The 14,652-nt window shown below is 37.9% G+C and overlaps 3 protein-coding genes across 3 annotated transcripts; 1 reads left to right on the top strand and 2 right to left on the bottom strand.

The window, feature by feature from the left end:
- Positions 1-918: 918 nt before the first annotated feature.
- Positions 919-2,931, bottom strand: LOC147513774 (uncharacterized). Its single transcript, XM_086598956.1, has 6 exons — positions 2,817-2,931; positions 2,295-2,719; positions 1,854-1,991; positions 1,600-1,779; positions 1,292-1,342; positions 919-1,167 (listed from the first exon to the last, which is right to left on the bottom strand). Exons 1-6 carry the CDS (start codon positions 2,929-2,931, stop codon positions 919-921), a joined length of 1,158 nt encoding a protein of 385 aa, XP_086455082.1.
- Positions 2,932-3,163: 232 nt separating this feature from the next.
- Positions 3,164-4,488, bottom strand: LOC147513773 (uncharacterized). Its single transcript, XM_086598955.1, has 4 exons — positions 4,405-4,488; positions 4,226-4,341; positions 3,906-4,023; positions 3,164-3,769 (listed from the first exon to the last, which is right to left on the bottom strand). Exons 1-4 carry the CDS (start codon positions 4,486-4,488, stop codon positions 3,164-3,166), a joined length of 924 nt encoding a protein of 307 aa, XP_086455081.1.
- A 7,292-nt stretch (positions 4,489-11,780) lies between these two features.
- LOC147513772 (uncharacterized) lies at positions 11,781-12,905 on the top strand. The gene is made up of 3 exons (XM_086598954.1): positions 11,781-12,155; positions 12,263-12,469; positions 12,597-12,905. The coding sequence occupies exons 1-3, from the start codon at positions 11,781-11,783 to the stop codon at positions 12,903-12,905; spliced, it is 891 nt and encodes a 296-aa protein (XP_086455080.1).
- Positions 12,906-14,652: the final 1,747 nt, after the last annotated feature.

Here is a 14,652-nt window from a genome sequence, read left to right as displayed (position 1 = left end):
TGAATGTGTATCCACTGTCATTTGTAAGTTCATAATCTTTCACGTCATAGCAATACCTGAAGTCCTTTAAAGTTGCCTGCATGTTGGAAATGACCCCTCAAGCACCAATAATTCAAGAAAGCGAGACGTGAATCAGCAGTTCAGCGCCGCTCATAGTTGATCCGTTAGGACCAAAACTAATGAAAAACCATAAAAAAATGTATTCGTGTATGAAACAGTGATCGACCCTCAGGCCTCAGCCAACCAGAAATTCAATTACAAACACAAATAAAACTTTTTTTTTTTTTTTTTTAGAATATGCATTCAAATGCAATATGATCCCTCAAGCAGCTAGTTTAAAAGATCCCAAACTATAATCAGATGTATGATTAGCATGAAAACGAAAGCAAGAAAATAAATAAAACAAATTCAATTCATTTAAAACTTGACAAGTTCGTTTTAGGTTTGAGCAAGTCTTCAAGCATTGGTATAAAGATGAGATATCCCCAAGCTCTTAATATTTTTTTTTCGTTAAGTATCATATATTACTTCAATAACGTGGAGTCTACATCCAGAATTTACAAACCAACTTGGGACATATTCCATGGCCAAATGCCTAGCTACCCATTTTGCTAGTTCATGGGCTTGGCTATTAAGATTCTTAGGAATCCAAAAGAAGTTACAGGGAGAACAACTATCGAGAACACTGATGATGGTCTTGACAATCGCCTACATCCTCCAATTAGCTTTTTATGGGTTTTGTAGTCCCAGGATCACTTGATGGCAATCTCCTTGTAGTATGACAAACTTGATCCCTTCTTTCTTTGCCAGTATCACACCCACCTCAGCAGCCATGTACTCAGCCTTTTTAGGAGATCCCGCACTGAACTCCTTGCAAGCTACTGCCACTATCCTCCCATCTCCATCCCATAGAATGGCTCAAGCAGCTCCCTCCCTAGTATCCCTGTTATAGGAAGCATCCACATTTATATTAGACCACATATACTCCTCATTACTTTCTACTACAGAGTTATTAAATACATCATACTCAGTATCATTATAGCTAGCTGTAATAGTATTGTTATGAGAAAATGAGTTAGAGGAAGAAGCTCCCTGATCAAAGGCCTTGCAGCTCTTAATCCATAGCTTGTATGTCCTTCTCAGCAGCTTTTCTCCATTGGGAAGCCCCTGTTCGAATTTGCAAGAGTTCCTTAACCCCCAGATGCCATACAAAAGGATACATGCATAGTTAGCCAGCTTAGCTATGTTCTATCATAGCTACCACTCCATTGCATAATCTCATCTAACCAACCATGCATTTGCTTCCCACCCATGCATATCCACTCTGATGCTTATCTCTGATCTGAACCAGATTTCTCGAATCCAGTCACACTTGAAAAACAAATGTGTATCAGTTTCTGCTTCCTTTCCACAGAAGGGGCAATCAAAATTGCCTTTCATATATTTCGCTTTCAGAATCTCCCTAGTAGGTAGCATCCCCATATAGAGTTTCCATATGAAGAGTTGCCATGTGGAAGCCAGCTGAGCCCCCCATATTCTATTAATAGTTCTCTGTTGGTAGCTTGAGCTTTGTCCTTCACAACTCTCCTGTGTACTTACCTTGAAAGCACTCTTAACTGAGAACTTCCCAGCCTTTGTCCCAGCCCAAACAGGTCTGTCAGGGGTGTTTAGATTTCTCACCTTAACCTCTTGGATGTCTTGGACAATATTAACTGGGAACAAGTTTTCCAGCTTAGTCACATCCCATCCATCCCCAGAGACATTCTTAAGGTCTGTAACCTTTTCATATTAGGATCCATATCCCCTCTTAAGCAGTGATAACTTAGGATGATGGGCTTGTTCCGCCTTGTTACCCAGGGGTCATTAAGAGCATTAGTCCTGGACCCATCCCCAGTATTCCAAATAAGACCCTTGTCAATGGATCTAAAGTTTTTATAAACTCCCCTCCAAAAAGGTGAGGCTGTATAAGGAAGATCTTTCCCTCCTCCTCCCTAGGCCACCATGTATGGTATATAGCTTTGAAAGTTTTGTACCACAGAGAGTCAAAGTCAGTCATGGTTTTCCAACTCAACTTAGATAGCAGAAAGTTATTACTTTGCTTCGCCAATCTGAACCCTAACCCTCCATGATCTTTATCCTTACACAGCTTATCCCATTTGACAATGTGTATTACTTTGTTTGGTTTCCCCCCTTGCCACCAGAAGGTTCTGCATGCAGCATCAATTTTATCACAAATCCCTTGAGGGATAGAATAGGTAGACATTGCATATTAAAGGCATAGCCTGAGCCACTACCTTGATAAGCACTGTTCTATCTACTTGGGAAAGGACATTTGTCCTCCACCCTTGAATCTTGAAGTAGACCTTGTCCACCAGGTAGTTGAAGTCCTCAGTTTTCTTTCTAGAAAGAATAATGGGTACCCCAAGGTATTTGTCTTTTCTGGAGAACTCCCTCATATTGAGGGTTCTCCTGATATGCCTCTGTTGGTCCAGATGCACATTCTTACTGAAAAAAATGCTGAACTTTTCTTTGTTAACCAACTGGCCATAGGCATCACAATATTGTTCCAAGATGCCATACAAAGCCACAACTTCATCCATAGTTGCTTTGGTGAAGATGATAAGATCATCTGCATAGATTGAGGGGGCATTTCTTCTTATTTTAATCCCATGGATAGTGCCTTCATTCTCCTTCTTGAGAATCAGCCTTGACAAAGCGTCTGTAACAATAATGAACAAATAGGGTGATAATGGGTCTCCTTGTCTAATACCCCTGTGTGGAGTAATATGTGACAAAGGGGACCCATTCAGTAAAACCCTGAAAGACACAGTTGAGAGGCTGAATTAGCCCCTTCCATTTCTCACTGAAGGCCAGTTGTTCAAAGATATTGTCCAGCATACTCCACTCCACCCTGTCATAAGCCTTAGCCATATCTATTTTCAGAGCCATCCACCCACATTTCTTTTTGGTCATATGATCCATATTATAGAACATCTCACTTGCTAATCCCACATTATCCCCAATATTTCTTCCCTTAACAAAGGCACCTTGGAATGGTGAAACAATTTTGTTTAGGTAGGGTTTAAGCCTATTAGCAAGTATTTTGGATACAATCTTGTATGCAAAGTTACACAAGCTAATAGGCCTAAACTTAGAAATATGATCAGGATTGCATGCTAATCTTTGGGATTAGAGTGATGAAAGTTTCATTCATCTTAGGATGCAAGATTCCAAGCCTGAAGAAATCTTGGACAAAATTGCTAATAATGTCACTCCCCACAATATCCCAACATTCTGAGTAAAAGATGCCTTGGAGACCATTAGGCCCAGAAGCCTTAGATTTACCCATCTTGTGGACAACCTTCCACACTTCCTGATCACTAGGGATAGCAATAAGGATGCTATTTTCCCTTTCTGTGATATAGGGTTGGAACAGAGAAAGCATCTCCTGGTTTGGCTCAGGAGTATCTGAAGTGAACAGGTTGTTGAAAAAGTGGTTGATGTTGTCTCCCACTTGATCCCTTCCTTGCACCCACCCACCATTATCATATTTAAGCTTTGTAACAAGGTTCTTTCTTCTCCTATAGAGAGTAGAAAGGTGGAAGTATCTGGTATTCCTCCCATTTTCTTTAATCCACAGATCATTGGATTTTTGCAGCCAAAAACTTTCTTCCCTCTCTGTCCACATAAGAAGATCCTTCTTAAGCTGCTGAGCTTTGGAATAATTTTCTTTACTCATGTTTTCAGGGAGGACTTTATCCAGCTTATCCTGAATTGTTTTGAAAAATGTTTCCAAATACCTCTTTATTCCATGTTGTAAGATCTCTAGTGGTAGTTTTGATCTTATACAAGATATTACTGCAACTACCAGGTAAGACCTTTTTATTCCAAGCCTTATGGATCACCTCCTTGCAGGACTCATCAGTAAGCCACATATTAAAGAACCTAAACGGTTTAGGAGGTAGTTTAACATGCTTATTTAGACTTATAATTAAAGGCAAATGATCAGAAGAAGCATTACTCCTAATATTAACATAAGCATCAGGAAAAAGCATAAGCTAGTCTATGTTGGCTAAACCCCTGTCCAGCCGTTCAAGAATATGACTCTTAAACACCCTATTATTAGTCCAGGTATACCTAGGGCCTGAAAATCCTAAGTCAAACAGACTGAGATCATTGATTAAACTCATGCATATATTTGGTGTAGACATTTCTGCCTCCATACTTCTCATCTAAGCATGTGATAGAATTGAAATCCCCAAACATAACCCAAGGTCTAGGAATATAGGGAACAAGATCCCTAATCTCATCCCACACTTTGATCCTATGGTGAGCCACAGGCTGCCCATACACAAAAGTAAAATACCATCTTATATTTGAATAGAACTTAATTTGTGCATTTACCTGTAATCTGGTTTGTTGTGTCTCCCAAAATTTCAATGTCGCAGTCCTCCTTCCAAAAAACTGCCAAGCCCCCTTTATTACCATCAACATCCACACAAAAATTTCTCCTATATTTAATCATCTTCCCTACAATTGTAATCCTTCTACTATCCACCTTTGTTTCAGCTAAACAAATTACATTCGGCTCGTGTTCTCAGATGAGGCCCTCTAGAGATCGAACCGCCGTGTTGGTGCTAATCCCACGGCAATTCCAAGCCATCATTAAAACAGAGGCGGCTGTTGAGGAACAGCCACCGCGAGACCTTGACCAGCACTTGGTGACGCAACAACAGACCTCTTGTCTTTTCTACTACTGTCATCCCAATCCTCTTCCTCTTCAACTAAGAAGTTCATCACAAACCCAGCTTTCTGTTTTTCGTTATTATTCTTCAAGGGACCCCTTGACTCCATGCCATCTTCCCCTTCCACTATAGCCATAGTAAAAGTCCCCCCACTTTTCATTCTCCTGCTACCTTCCCCTAGCTTTTCGAGAATCTTGGCTTGGGGTAATTCCTCAATGCACTGGAACGTATCAGATTCGCAGTCCTCCCATGGTTCATCCTCCTCAGACTCCCCCTCTTGATTCATCCAGGTGTCAGGATCATCCACCACTGCTGCCTATCCTGTATCCTTTTTTGCCTTCGCTTTGTCCTCCTCCGTCTCACTATTGCTCTCCTCATCACTTGTGAGAAGATTGATGACAGTAACCTCTTTTACCTTTGTTTCTTGAATAGATCCTATTTTACCTGTGAAAGCCAAGCTTTTAAAATTCCGTTCATTCTTTCTAAAGTCCACCACCGAGATTTTGTCATCCTCAGTTGCATTCTCTCTTTTCACCCTGGTTTCTAGAAGAGCTTGCCTGATAGCTGTTTCATTATTTATCTTTTCCTCTCTCCTTATGTTTCTCCACTTTCATCTCGTATTTTCTTCAATCTGATTACCATCACCCAGAGGGAAAGGGCATTGAAGATCCCTAATTTCTGAATTTCTCACCATGATTCTTAGAAAATCAAGATCAAAACTCATAAACGAAGTGAATTTTCTCTTTTCTGGTTCAGGATAAGATAGAGAAACGCACTGTTGGTGCATTAAAAATGTAAAAAATTGACTTGAGATGAGTGCCTGGCTATCTTGCCTAGGTATACTTGAACCGTTTCCACCCCCCAGTGAGGGGGCGACTAGTCCACTGTTCCTATTCATATCCCTTGGTATCCTCCCATTCGCCTAGAATTCAAAAAGACTCCCAAAAGATGAATGTACTTTGGGTTAAAGTTTTGGATCACAGCTCTTTTGTTTTAAGCATAGCGAGTTCTTCTTGGCCGGTTCCCAAAGCGGATGCCAAGCTCCAGCCCAGGAGGAGGGGTTCCTTTGCGCTAAGGTTCTATTGGTTCTATCTTGGGCTTGCAGGCTTGTATCCATATTCCTGAAAGGAACCAGGTCCAGCATATCACTATCTTTGAAATGAGGACTCACCTTTGGCTTAGTCACCTCCACACCTTGTACACCTGGTACTTCCTATAGGCCCCACCCTCCTGATCAATCCGTTGAGACTTGATCCTGAGGCCCACCATCACTGTACACCAAATTCAGATTTTTGTCTTTTTCAGAATTGTACCGTTGGTTTCTCCCCTGTGGCAATACCTCCCCCAAATGATAAGGTTCCTTTCTCCGGTGACCACCGCGAGACCCTCTTTCTGACCAGGATCCATAGAAAGATGATTTTATAGGACTCGAACGCTGCTTTTCCAGAAATGAGCCCCTCAAGCCCACTACATTGGCTATCAATCTATTGGAGAACCTGCACTTAGGTTTGATGCCTTTCCGACTACCTTTGGACTCTAGGTCTCGCTGGGTGTTGAGCATCCTGCATACCTTTATGTTATGCCCAAGATGCCCACAGAAGTAGCAGAACAGAGGCAAATTCTCATATTTAAAATTCACAACACAGATACCATCTTCTTCAAAGTCTAACTCAGCTAGATCTAGCAACGCTTGGTTAAGTTTAAAATCTACCTGAATCCTGGCATAAGTTAGGGTTTCCATCCCTTCCTCTCCCACCATCACTTTCTTTGTTCCTCCAAAAGCCCCTCCAATAATGGTTAGATCCTCCACCGTGTTCCTTTCTGGTGGCAATCCATGGACTTGAATCCACATGCTTACCGTTGAGAAATCATAAGCATCTAGAGGAGTATTAGGCTTCTATCTTTTAATAGATAGGATGAACCCATGTACTGCCCATGGTCCATGGTCCATTATCCATTACATGAATGAGATCAGCTTCATTCTTGAATGTGATTTTCATAATTCCCTTGGGCAGGAACTGGATGTTTGTTTCATCCCCCATGTTCCATCTTCCCCTTAGAGTTCTTTTGATCTCCTCGGTCTCAATCCAGTTTGGTGTAAACACTTTTCTGAACGCAACTAGATCCCAGTTTTCTGTAACTTCTCTGGGCTTTTTTCCCATTGTAATCTTCACTTTTGGGGTAGAAATAGACATCTGCAACTCAACTTCCATACCTTTTAACTGGAATGGATCGATTTCTTCTTCCATCAACTATACCTCTGGGTGACAAGATCCAACTTAGAGATCTATGATGTATTTTTACACGCAATTAACTCTGTGTAGAGTTTTTTTGGATAATTTGTAACTCGAAACAATGGAGTCTAACCATCAGGATATCTTTCAATGTTCATTATTTTCGGAAAATGTCTTTTCAATTCTACTCTATCTCTATGGTCGAGATGGGCGCTCTTAATATTGCAGTACATTGACCTCTCAGGTAGCACAATTTTACATGAACCATCATCCTCAATGGTAATGACATCCATCATCTATGTATATTGTCCAAGACCGCACCCAAACAAAGAGAACAAAATAATGGAAAGCCAAATAAAAAGAAAACGTAACCTTACTGTAACATATTTGTCACACCCCAAATTTCCTGAAAATTAAAAATAGGGAATTATCCACACTCTATTCTATCTTCTGAAAACCCAGGATGAAACGAAACTCTAATAACCCATTACTAAACACGATATAGAAAAATGAGATCAAATTAAAACCAAAAGAACAACTCTTAATTCACAAATAAAAAAACTACCCAACTCTATTACATCTGTTTCAAATCAAGACTTTATACTTCATAAAACTTATACTAGTAAGACTCCAAGAGTGAATCCAAATCAAGCGTCTTCATCCACTGCATTCTACCATCTATGTTTCCAACAACACACCCACGTTGCAAAAGAAAGCAAACATGGGTTAGCAAATTGAATTTGATGGTATGAGTAAGACTAAAATAACATATACAGTACTACATTCAATCTTTCAAATAAATAAATATAACATTACCAACCATTTCAACTTGGAAGACAAGATAGTTCCGTTTTTCAAAACGGCGTATAGTTTCTTCCTAAGTAAGATTTCAATTCCATTATCTAATAAATTAATTTAATTAACATCTTACCTATATCCGCTTACGTGATAGGGTAGGATAACGTCCCTGCATAAGATGTTAATAGGTCTTACCCTCCTGCAAAAACAAAGTTAGGTTTTCCAAACATAAACATTTAATTCATACCTCTACTTCACTCTCACAACAACCATGAGAATATACAATCTGACATAATATATCACTAATATTAACATTCATGTCATATTTCTTTGTAAGAAATTATATGTATCATATAATAATACACAACCAATCATATCCAACAACTTACTCATATATAAAACCAATATTTTACTTAAACCACTCGTCTACTTATGAGAACAGGGAAAATATCATAACTAGGGAGTACATTCATCCCTCGTGAGTATCAACTCACACAAACCACATAAACATTTCATTGTAAGAAATCATGTACATCATAATATATAAATATTCATATGCAATAACTCCATCACACGTAAAATCAATATTTTACTTTGCTTATTATCTCGTTGACTCATGTATTAAAAGGCACAGCCCAACCTTTAGTTCCTACTCCATGATTTGCACTTCACACATTTGCCAAATCACACATATCTGTGTGCATCACTCACACCGAGTACCACTACAAGACATATGTCCCAAGCGGGGATATCGCCTCCAGGAAACATATTTTCATCTTGTAAACTTGTAACTTGTGAGTCACAACCATCTTTGGGCTTTCCATACACATAATCACAAAGCCTCTTTTGGGCATAACAAAATATCAGGTCATTCATAGCACATTCAATGAATATCTTGGGTCATTCCCGCCACATTTAAGGAATACCCATCATAATACTAACAGGTCATTCATGGCACATTCAATGAATATCTTGGGTCATTCCCGCCATATTCAAAGAATACCCATCATAACACTAACAGGTCATTCATGACACATTCAATGAATACCTTAGGTCATTCCCGCCACATTCAAGGAATACAGACCTACATTCCTGTATATTCAAGGAATACAGCCAACCTGCAAGGCGAATGTCTTAGTTCCTCTCTAAGGTGGCTTTTCACATGACATCATTAGTCATAAATATTTCATTTATTTTCTTTTCATCAAATAGGCGTGGAGAGATCTAAAGATATGGGCTACACATTAAATTTTCACCAGACACTTTTACACCAGATTTTAACACTCAAGAGTTCTCATTTATTATAATATTTTTATCATAAACTAAACATCGTCTCAAGCAATAGAATCATTACTAAATATTCCAAATACAATAACCAATTAACTCACCTCATTATCAATTATATAAATCATAGATATCAAAATTCTCAATTATAAGTACACATTAATTAAATGCCTCATGAATACTTTTTAAACAACTACAATCACATACACAATTAAGTATTAACATTGTTCACATATAGTTATCACAATAACTAATATATAATATATATAATATAGTATGGTATAGTGGCTGCATTTTTGCTCAAAGCTGCCTACGTATCCAAATCTTTCAAGATTGGAATCAAGCCTTCGTAGTTCTTATCAGCCACATAGTTAAAGTCAAAATCCATCAGTGACAATATATATATTTGCATAATACCACGTCAATTCTTTATTAGATAATTACAAACATGTTTATACAAGTTTCGACAACATTCTATTATTGGATTTGTCCACAAAGTTCAATATGTCAAAAGCCTAAAAAGTCAATAATAAAAAGTCAACAACCAATAGTCAACAGTCAAAGTCAACAGTCAACAATAGTCAACCTACCAAGGGTTAACAACGCAGTCAACCTACCAAGGGTCAACAGCAGTCAACAAGTTCTAACCCATCTAACCAAAACCCAAAACCTTTAGTTGGCCCAAATTAACTTAAACAAAACTTAAGCCTACAAGTTTATAAGACAACTCAAGCCCACAATTCTGATTCGCCCAAGCCCAGCTAAAACCAACTTAAGCCCACAATTCTAATTTGGCCCAAGCCCAATTGAAAGAAACTAAAGCCTAGCACATTTAGGGGCCATTTGTTTTTGCCTCTTATAAGACATTGATGTCTTATAACCTCTTATAAGATGTGGCCCAGTGATTTTTGACATTTTTTTGGTTTGTTTTTTGCCTCTTATAAGAGGTTATAAGAGGCATTCTACTAGAAATGTCTTATAAGAGGCATGATTTCTGTAAGTACCAAAATTGGATCTACTACAATTTTGTAAGTCTTATAAATTGGAAAAAGACACAAACGCCCCAAGCACACTACCCTTTGCCCTCGTTCTCTCTTCTCTCTTCTGCCTTCTTTTTCTCATTTCTTTTGCCTCCATTTTCTTCAACTGCCGCCACAACACTACCCCAAAGCTGCTGCTGCTGTGCACTTTGCTACACTACCCCAAGTCAGATGACCATATTAACATCCTCGAGTAGAATTGAGCTGATGATTATTAGTTGAGTAGCGACGCTTGTTCTTCTCATACAATCTACTGCTTCCAGTTCCAGGTAACTCTTCTTATTCTTCTTCACTTCTGACTTCTTTCTGCTGTTATATATTACTTTGATAAAAATGTGGGCGTGACTGAGTATGTGTAATATGTGAATGTCACTAATTACAAATACGAATAGTTAACTCTGAAAGTGTACATATAAATATCTTTTGGATAAGAAGTTTTCATCCCCAAGCTCAAAGAACCACAAACTAAAAACAATGGCAGTGGCACTTTCTTTTTCCTCACCTCTCCAACCCACCACCCACGACGACATTTCTTCTGCTCTATAGTCTTGTACTTCCCTTAAACAAGCCAAGCAAATCCATGTTTGCATTCTCCATAACAACCCGCAGGACGCTGAGCATCTCTATGCCAAGCTCTTACTCGTTTCTACTTCACTACCCTCCATGTCTGGCACTGCACTTGACTATGCTCTTCTTGTTTTTGAACAACTGGAGGAGCCCAATATATTTATGCTTTCGGCTCCTTATTGCCCCTCAAGGGATGGTGAATCAATGAGATGCCCAGCTGATGTGTCAATTTGATTGTTACACAGCCATGGTTTACATATTGTGATCTTCCAGGGGCAGCAACTTTGAGATGACTTTAGGCTCAAATTTGACATAGGTAGAGTTTAGATAGGGGTTTACTACACATAGCATATAGTACTTTGAGTCTACTTTAAAACAGAGGCGTTGCTTTTAGATGTCCTTGCTAAGAGTTATTAAGTTTATAACACAGACTGTGATCTGAAATTCGCTTGGAATGGTCTTAGGACGAGGTTGATTAATTTATACGAGTAATAGTACTTGTAGTATGATGCAATATTATTTGGCGCATACGCTAGTGAATTGTTATACTAGTTGTTCTACAATATTTTGAAGCTTTCTGAGTTATTACTTCGCAATCTGAGTAAGTATGAAACTCTCTTGATGGATATGTTGCATCTCTTTTTATTTCTTAGGGACTTCATCATCCTTGCCTAGTGCAATTGAATGGATCTTCACATTTGACAAATACTTATCTAATTACTTGTGTAATTGAGTGTCTGTATAATTTTTCATTGTTGGTTTTGTTGTGGAAAAGCATAGTGTTAAGGAAATGACTTGTATAGTTTTATGTGATGGATACATTGAAATGGTTATCTTTTTTATATGTAGGTCTATATGGATTCTTTTAAGTTATCATTGTTGGTGAGTCATAAAATAACAAATGCAAATAAGCAGGGCACTATATAATGCCATATCAAACTCTTTTTTTCCCAACTGACTGTTTAATGTGACTCAAGATTTTTATAAATAAGCAGTTATTTCGTTTATGCATTGTTATTTAGATTTTCTAAGTGCTGAAATAATCTATAATGAACTATTTTTGTTTTTGTTTTTTTAAGGTACTTGCTTGTTTACATTAGAACATATATATCATGGCTAATAATGTCGACAATGAGACTGAGGGCAATACTGAGGGTAGTACTGAGAGTAGCGTGGCCAAAGTTCACCATGTATTTACCAATGTCCTTGGATTAGCTCAAGCTTTCCTAGACTTGTGTTTGGAAGAAGTTACGAAAGAGGGTTACCAAGGTTCATCCCTAAAACCTATTAGGTGGAAACGCGTAAGGGATACCTTGAATGATAAGTTTAAGTTAAACCTTGAGCAAAAGGCTTTCAAAAATAGGTGGGATGCGCAGAAAAAGAAGTATGTGGCTTGGAGGAATTGTGTTGGCAAGAGTGGTGGAGGAATCAATTTTGCACTTGGGAGTATTAATTGGCCAGAAGAAGTTTGGGTTGATGTTCTTCAGGCAAGTGCTATTATATTGCATAATTTGTTTTGTAGTAATTCAAATTTGTTTTTATTTTTGTGTTAATTATGTTATTGGATTATTTTGTTTGGTCCAAATTAATATAGAGGAACCCAACTGCAATAATCTATAAGAAGAAGCCTCTGAGTAATGCAGAAGAGTTGTACAAGTTGTTTGAGGGCACTTTGGCGACGGGGGATGCTGCTTATGCTACTGGGGAAGTTGGGTTGCCAGATGATCACGTGGTGATTGATGACGATGATTCAAATATGGTGAATGATGATACCATTCCAATTCCAGTCCCAGATGTGGAGGTAACTGATTCCTATTGGGATAATGTACACATCAATACTCCTCCGGCCTGTTAGCGCACAACCTAGCACCCCCCAATTTGAACAAGGTGGAACTAGCAGTGTTGCTAGTGATGGTTCAAAAAAGAAGAGGAAGAAGGTAGTTGATGAAGAGGAATCTGATGGTGTGCAAGAGTTAATTGGTGTGGTGAAGAATCTAGTGACACATATGGAGCTTGAAAGGATTGAAGTGAAGAAGAACATGGAGTCCTATTCTATGTCTATATGTATGGGTATTCTGAATTATCTAAAAGAAAATGAGCAGATGACTATGGATGTATATATGGGTGCAATGGTGAAACTTGCTGCAAATAAGGAGTTTAGGAAAGCCTTAGTTGAATTGGAGGATATGGAGGATAAGAAGATTTTTCTCACGGGATTGGTTAGCATGGGAGTTTAACTTGGTGGGGATGTCTTAAAACATACTTGGTCTATTTTTTTTTATTATGTTCTAATGTGATGTTTAATTAGTTATGCATATGACAATGCATTATCATTTAAGTGGTTATGAAATCTACTTTTTTTATTATGTTGTAATGTGATATTTAATTAGTTATGCATATGACAATGCATTATCATTTAAGTGGTTATGAAATTAGACGTGAATTGGTGCTATGTAGTGGTATGTAAAGCAGGGTTATATTTGTCAAATAACCATCTATAAGATGTTGTATGTTTGTTTTTTCTTTTTCTGCAAGTGCTTATAAGAGGAACTTAAAATAAAAAACAAACCAGTTTATAAGACCCACTTATAAGACCCTCTTATAACTTAAACCAAAAAAACAAATAGGCCCTTAATAGTCGTCTCCTACCTCCTTCTTCTTCCCCCAACAGTTCACACTACCACCGAAACAACCACTACAACGTGACTACCAAACACCACCAAAAGGTTCAGTTTTGCTCCCCATAAAAAACCCAACCTTTTGGTACAAACAAAACTCACATCCCCCACTTCTCTAAAATCACCTCGACGACGCCATTAACAACCTTTGGAGCTTCAACAGCTCCTCTACAACTATCAAACACCACTGAAATCACTAACCCAACAGTCACCATTTTCAATTCAAACAACAACCCAAATCAACTCGACATATATCAATAGTTCAACCCAAAACCCAATAAAAGTCGGTTTACCCCAAACTCAACAATTCCAACAGTAACAAGTCTATATCAAACCGTATATAAATAATTAAAATTGGTTCATAATCATCTTTTTATCACATAGGTTTGTTTACACAGCACGCAGACTAAGTCGAACACAGTACGCAGACTAAGTCGAACAGTATGTAGAATAAGCACAGAAGAATAATTGAACAGAAAATAATGAGCAGAAATCAGACAGTAAAGTTTTTAAACAGACTTAAAAACCTCCCTTTCCCTCTTTGAGTAAAACTTCTTTGAGTAAAACTTTTTTTTTTCGTCTCTCTGTCAAACTCTTTCTCTGTTCCAACTCTCCGTGTGTAAACTCGTATATTTGTTTTCTTTTTTTTGGGAATGAGGTTTATCCTCTTTACCCTATCTCTTTCTAATTTTTATCTTTTTTTTTTTTTTTTTCTATTATTATTATTATTCTTTTTATTGTACTAGTAAATATAAAAAAAACGGGGTGTTATAATATTTTTCAAAATATGCTTTCATGCACAATATAATCAAGAGAGCGAATTTGTGGACAGGTTTGTCCACACACAACAGCTTTTTATTGGTCCACACCATTTTCGGGCACATAAACAGTTTTTTCAGGCAGAATAAACAGTTTTTCGGGCATCAACTCTACCAATCAGCACATCCTGTCTTGTGGACAGCAAATAGTAGCCTGTCCACAAAATTATTCTGTATAATCTACAGAGATGTAGCATGATACATCAGGCAGCACAGTTGTAGATGAGCCCTCAAAGTTTGAATATAATTTCATCGTCTATGTAGGATGTGAAATAAAACAAGCTCAAAATGGAATAACAAGACAAATAAACAATTTAAAAACTTTACATAAACGAAATTAAAAACCGGAAGAACATTTGTTTTCTCAAAGAAAAAAATATCGAGCTAAATCTTTTAAAAACGTAAGGTGATCCTCAGGCAGCACAGATTAGACCCCAAGTCAATGGCAACACTTTAATCGTCTGTGTATAATGTGCAAGAAAAAAAAA

Source organism: Coptis chinensis, chromosome 3 (genome assembly GCF_015680905.1).
Source record: "Coptis chinensis isolate HL-2020 chromosome 3, ASM1568090v1, whole genome shotgun sequence".
In the NCBI taxonomy this organism is placed as follows: domain Eukaryota; kingdom Viridiplantae; phylum Streptophyta; class Magnoliopsida; order Ranunculales; family Ranunculaceae; genus Coptis; species Coptis chinensis.
The sequence above is the reverse complement of the archived record's forward strand: the minus strand, read 5'-3'. Positions and strand labels throughout refer to the sequence as shown.

Coding starts and splice junctions, on each gene's coding strand:
- LOC147513774 (XM_086598956.1), bottom strand. CDS start 2,931: ATGGCTAAGGCTTATGACAGGGTGGAGTGGAGTATGCTGGACAATATC. Junction 2,720..2,816: donor TCTCAACTGTGTCTTTCAGG/GTTTTACTGAAT, acceptor TTATTGTTACAG/ACGCTTTGTCAAGGCTGATT. Junction 1,992..2,294: donor ATAGAACAGTGCTTATCAAG/GTAGTGGCTCAG, acceptor ATGGTGGCCTAG/GGAGGAGGAGGGAAAGATCT.
- LOC147513773 (XM_086598955.1), bottom strand. CDS start 4,488: ATGGTAATAAAGGGGGCTTGGCAGTTTTTTGGAAGGAGGACTGCGACA. Junction 4,024..4,225: donor ATCACATGCTTAGATGAGAA/GTATGGAGGCAG, acceptor TGTTAATATTAG/GAGTAATGCTTCTTCTGATC. Junction 3,770..3,905: donor CTGATGAGTCCTGCAAGGAG/GTGATCCATAAG, acceptor AAAACAATTCAG/GATAAGCTGGATAAAGTCCT.
- LOC147513772 (XM_086598954.1), top strand. CDS start 11,781: ATGGCTAATAATGTCGACAATGAGACTGAGGGCAATACTGAGGGTAGT. Junction 12,156..12,262: donor TTTGGGTTGATGTTCTTCAG/GCAAGTGCTATT, acceptor AAATTAATATAG/AGGAACCCAACTGCAATAAT. Junction 12,470..12,596: donor TTCCAGTCCCAGATGTGGAG/GTAACTGATTCC, acceptor TCAAAAAAGAAG/AGGAAGAAGGTAGTTGATGA.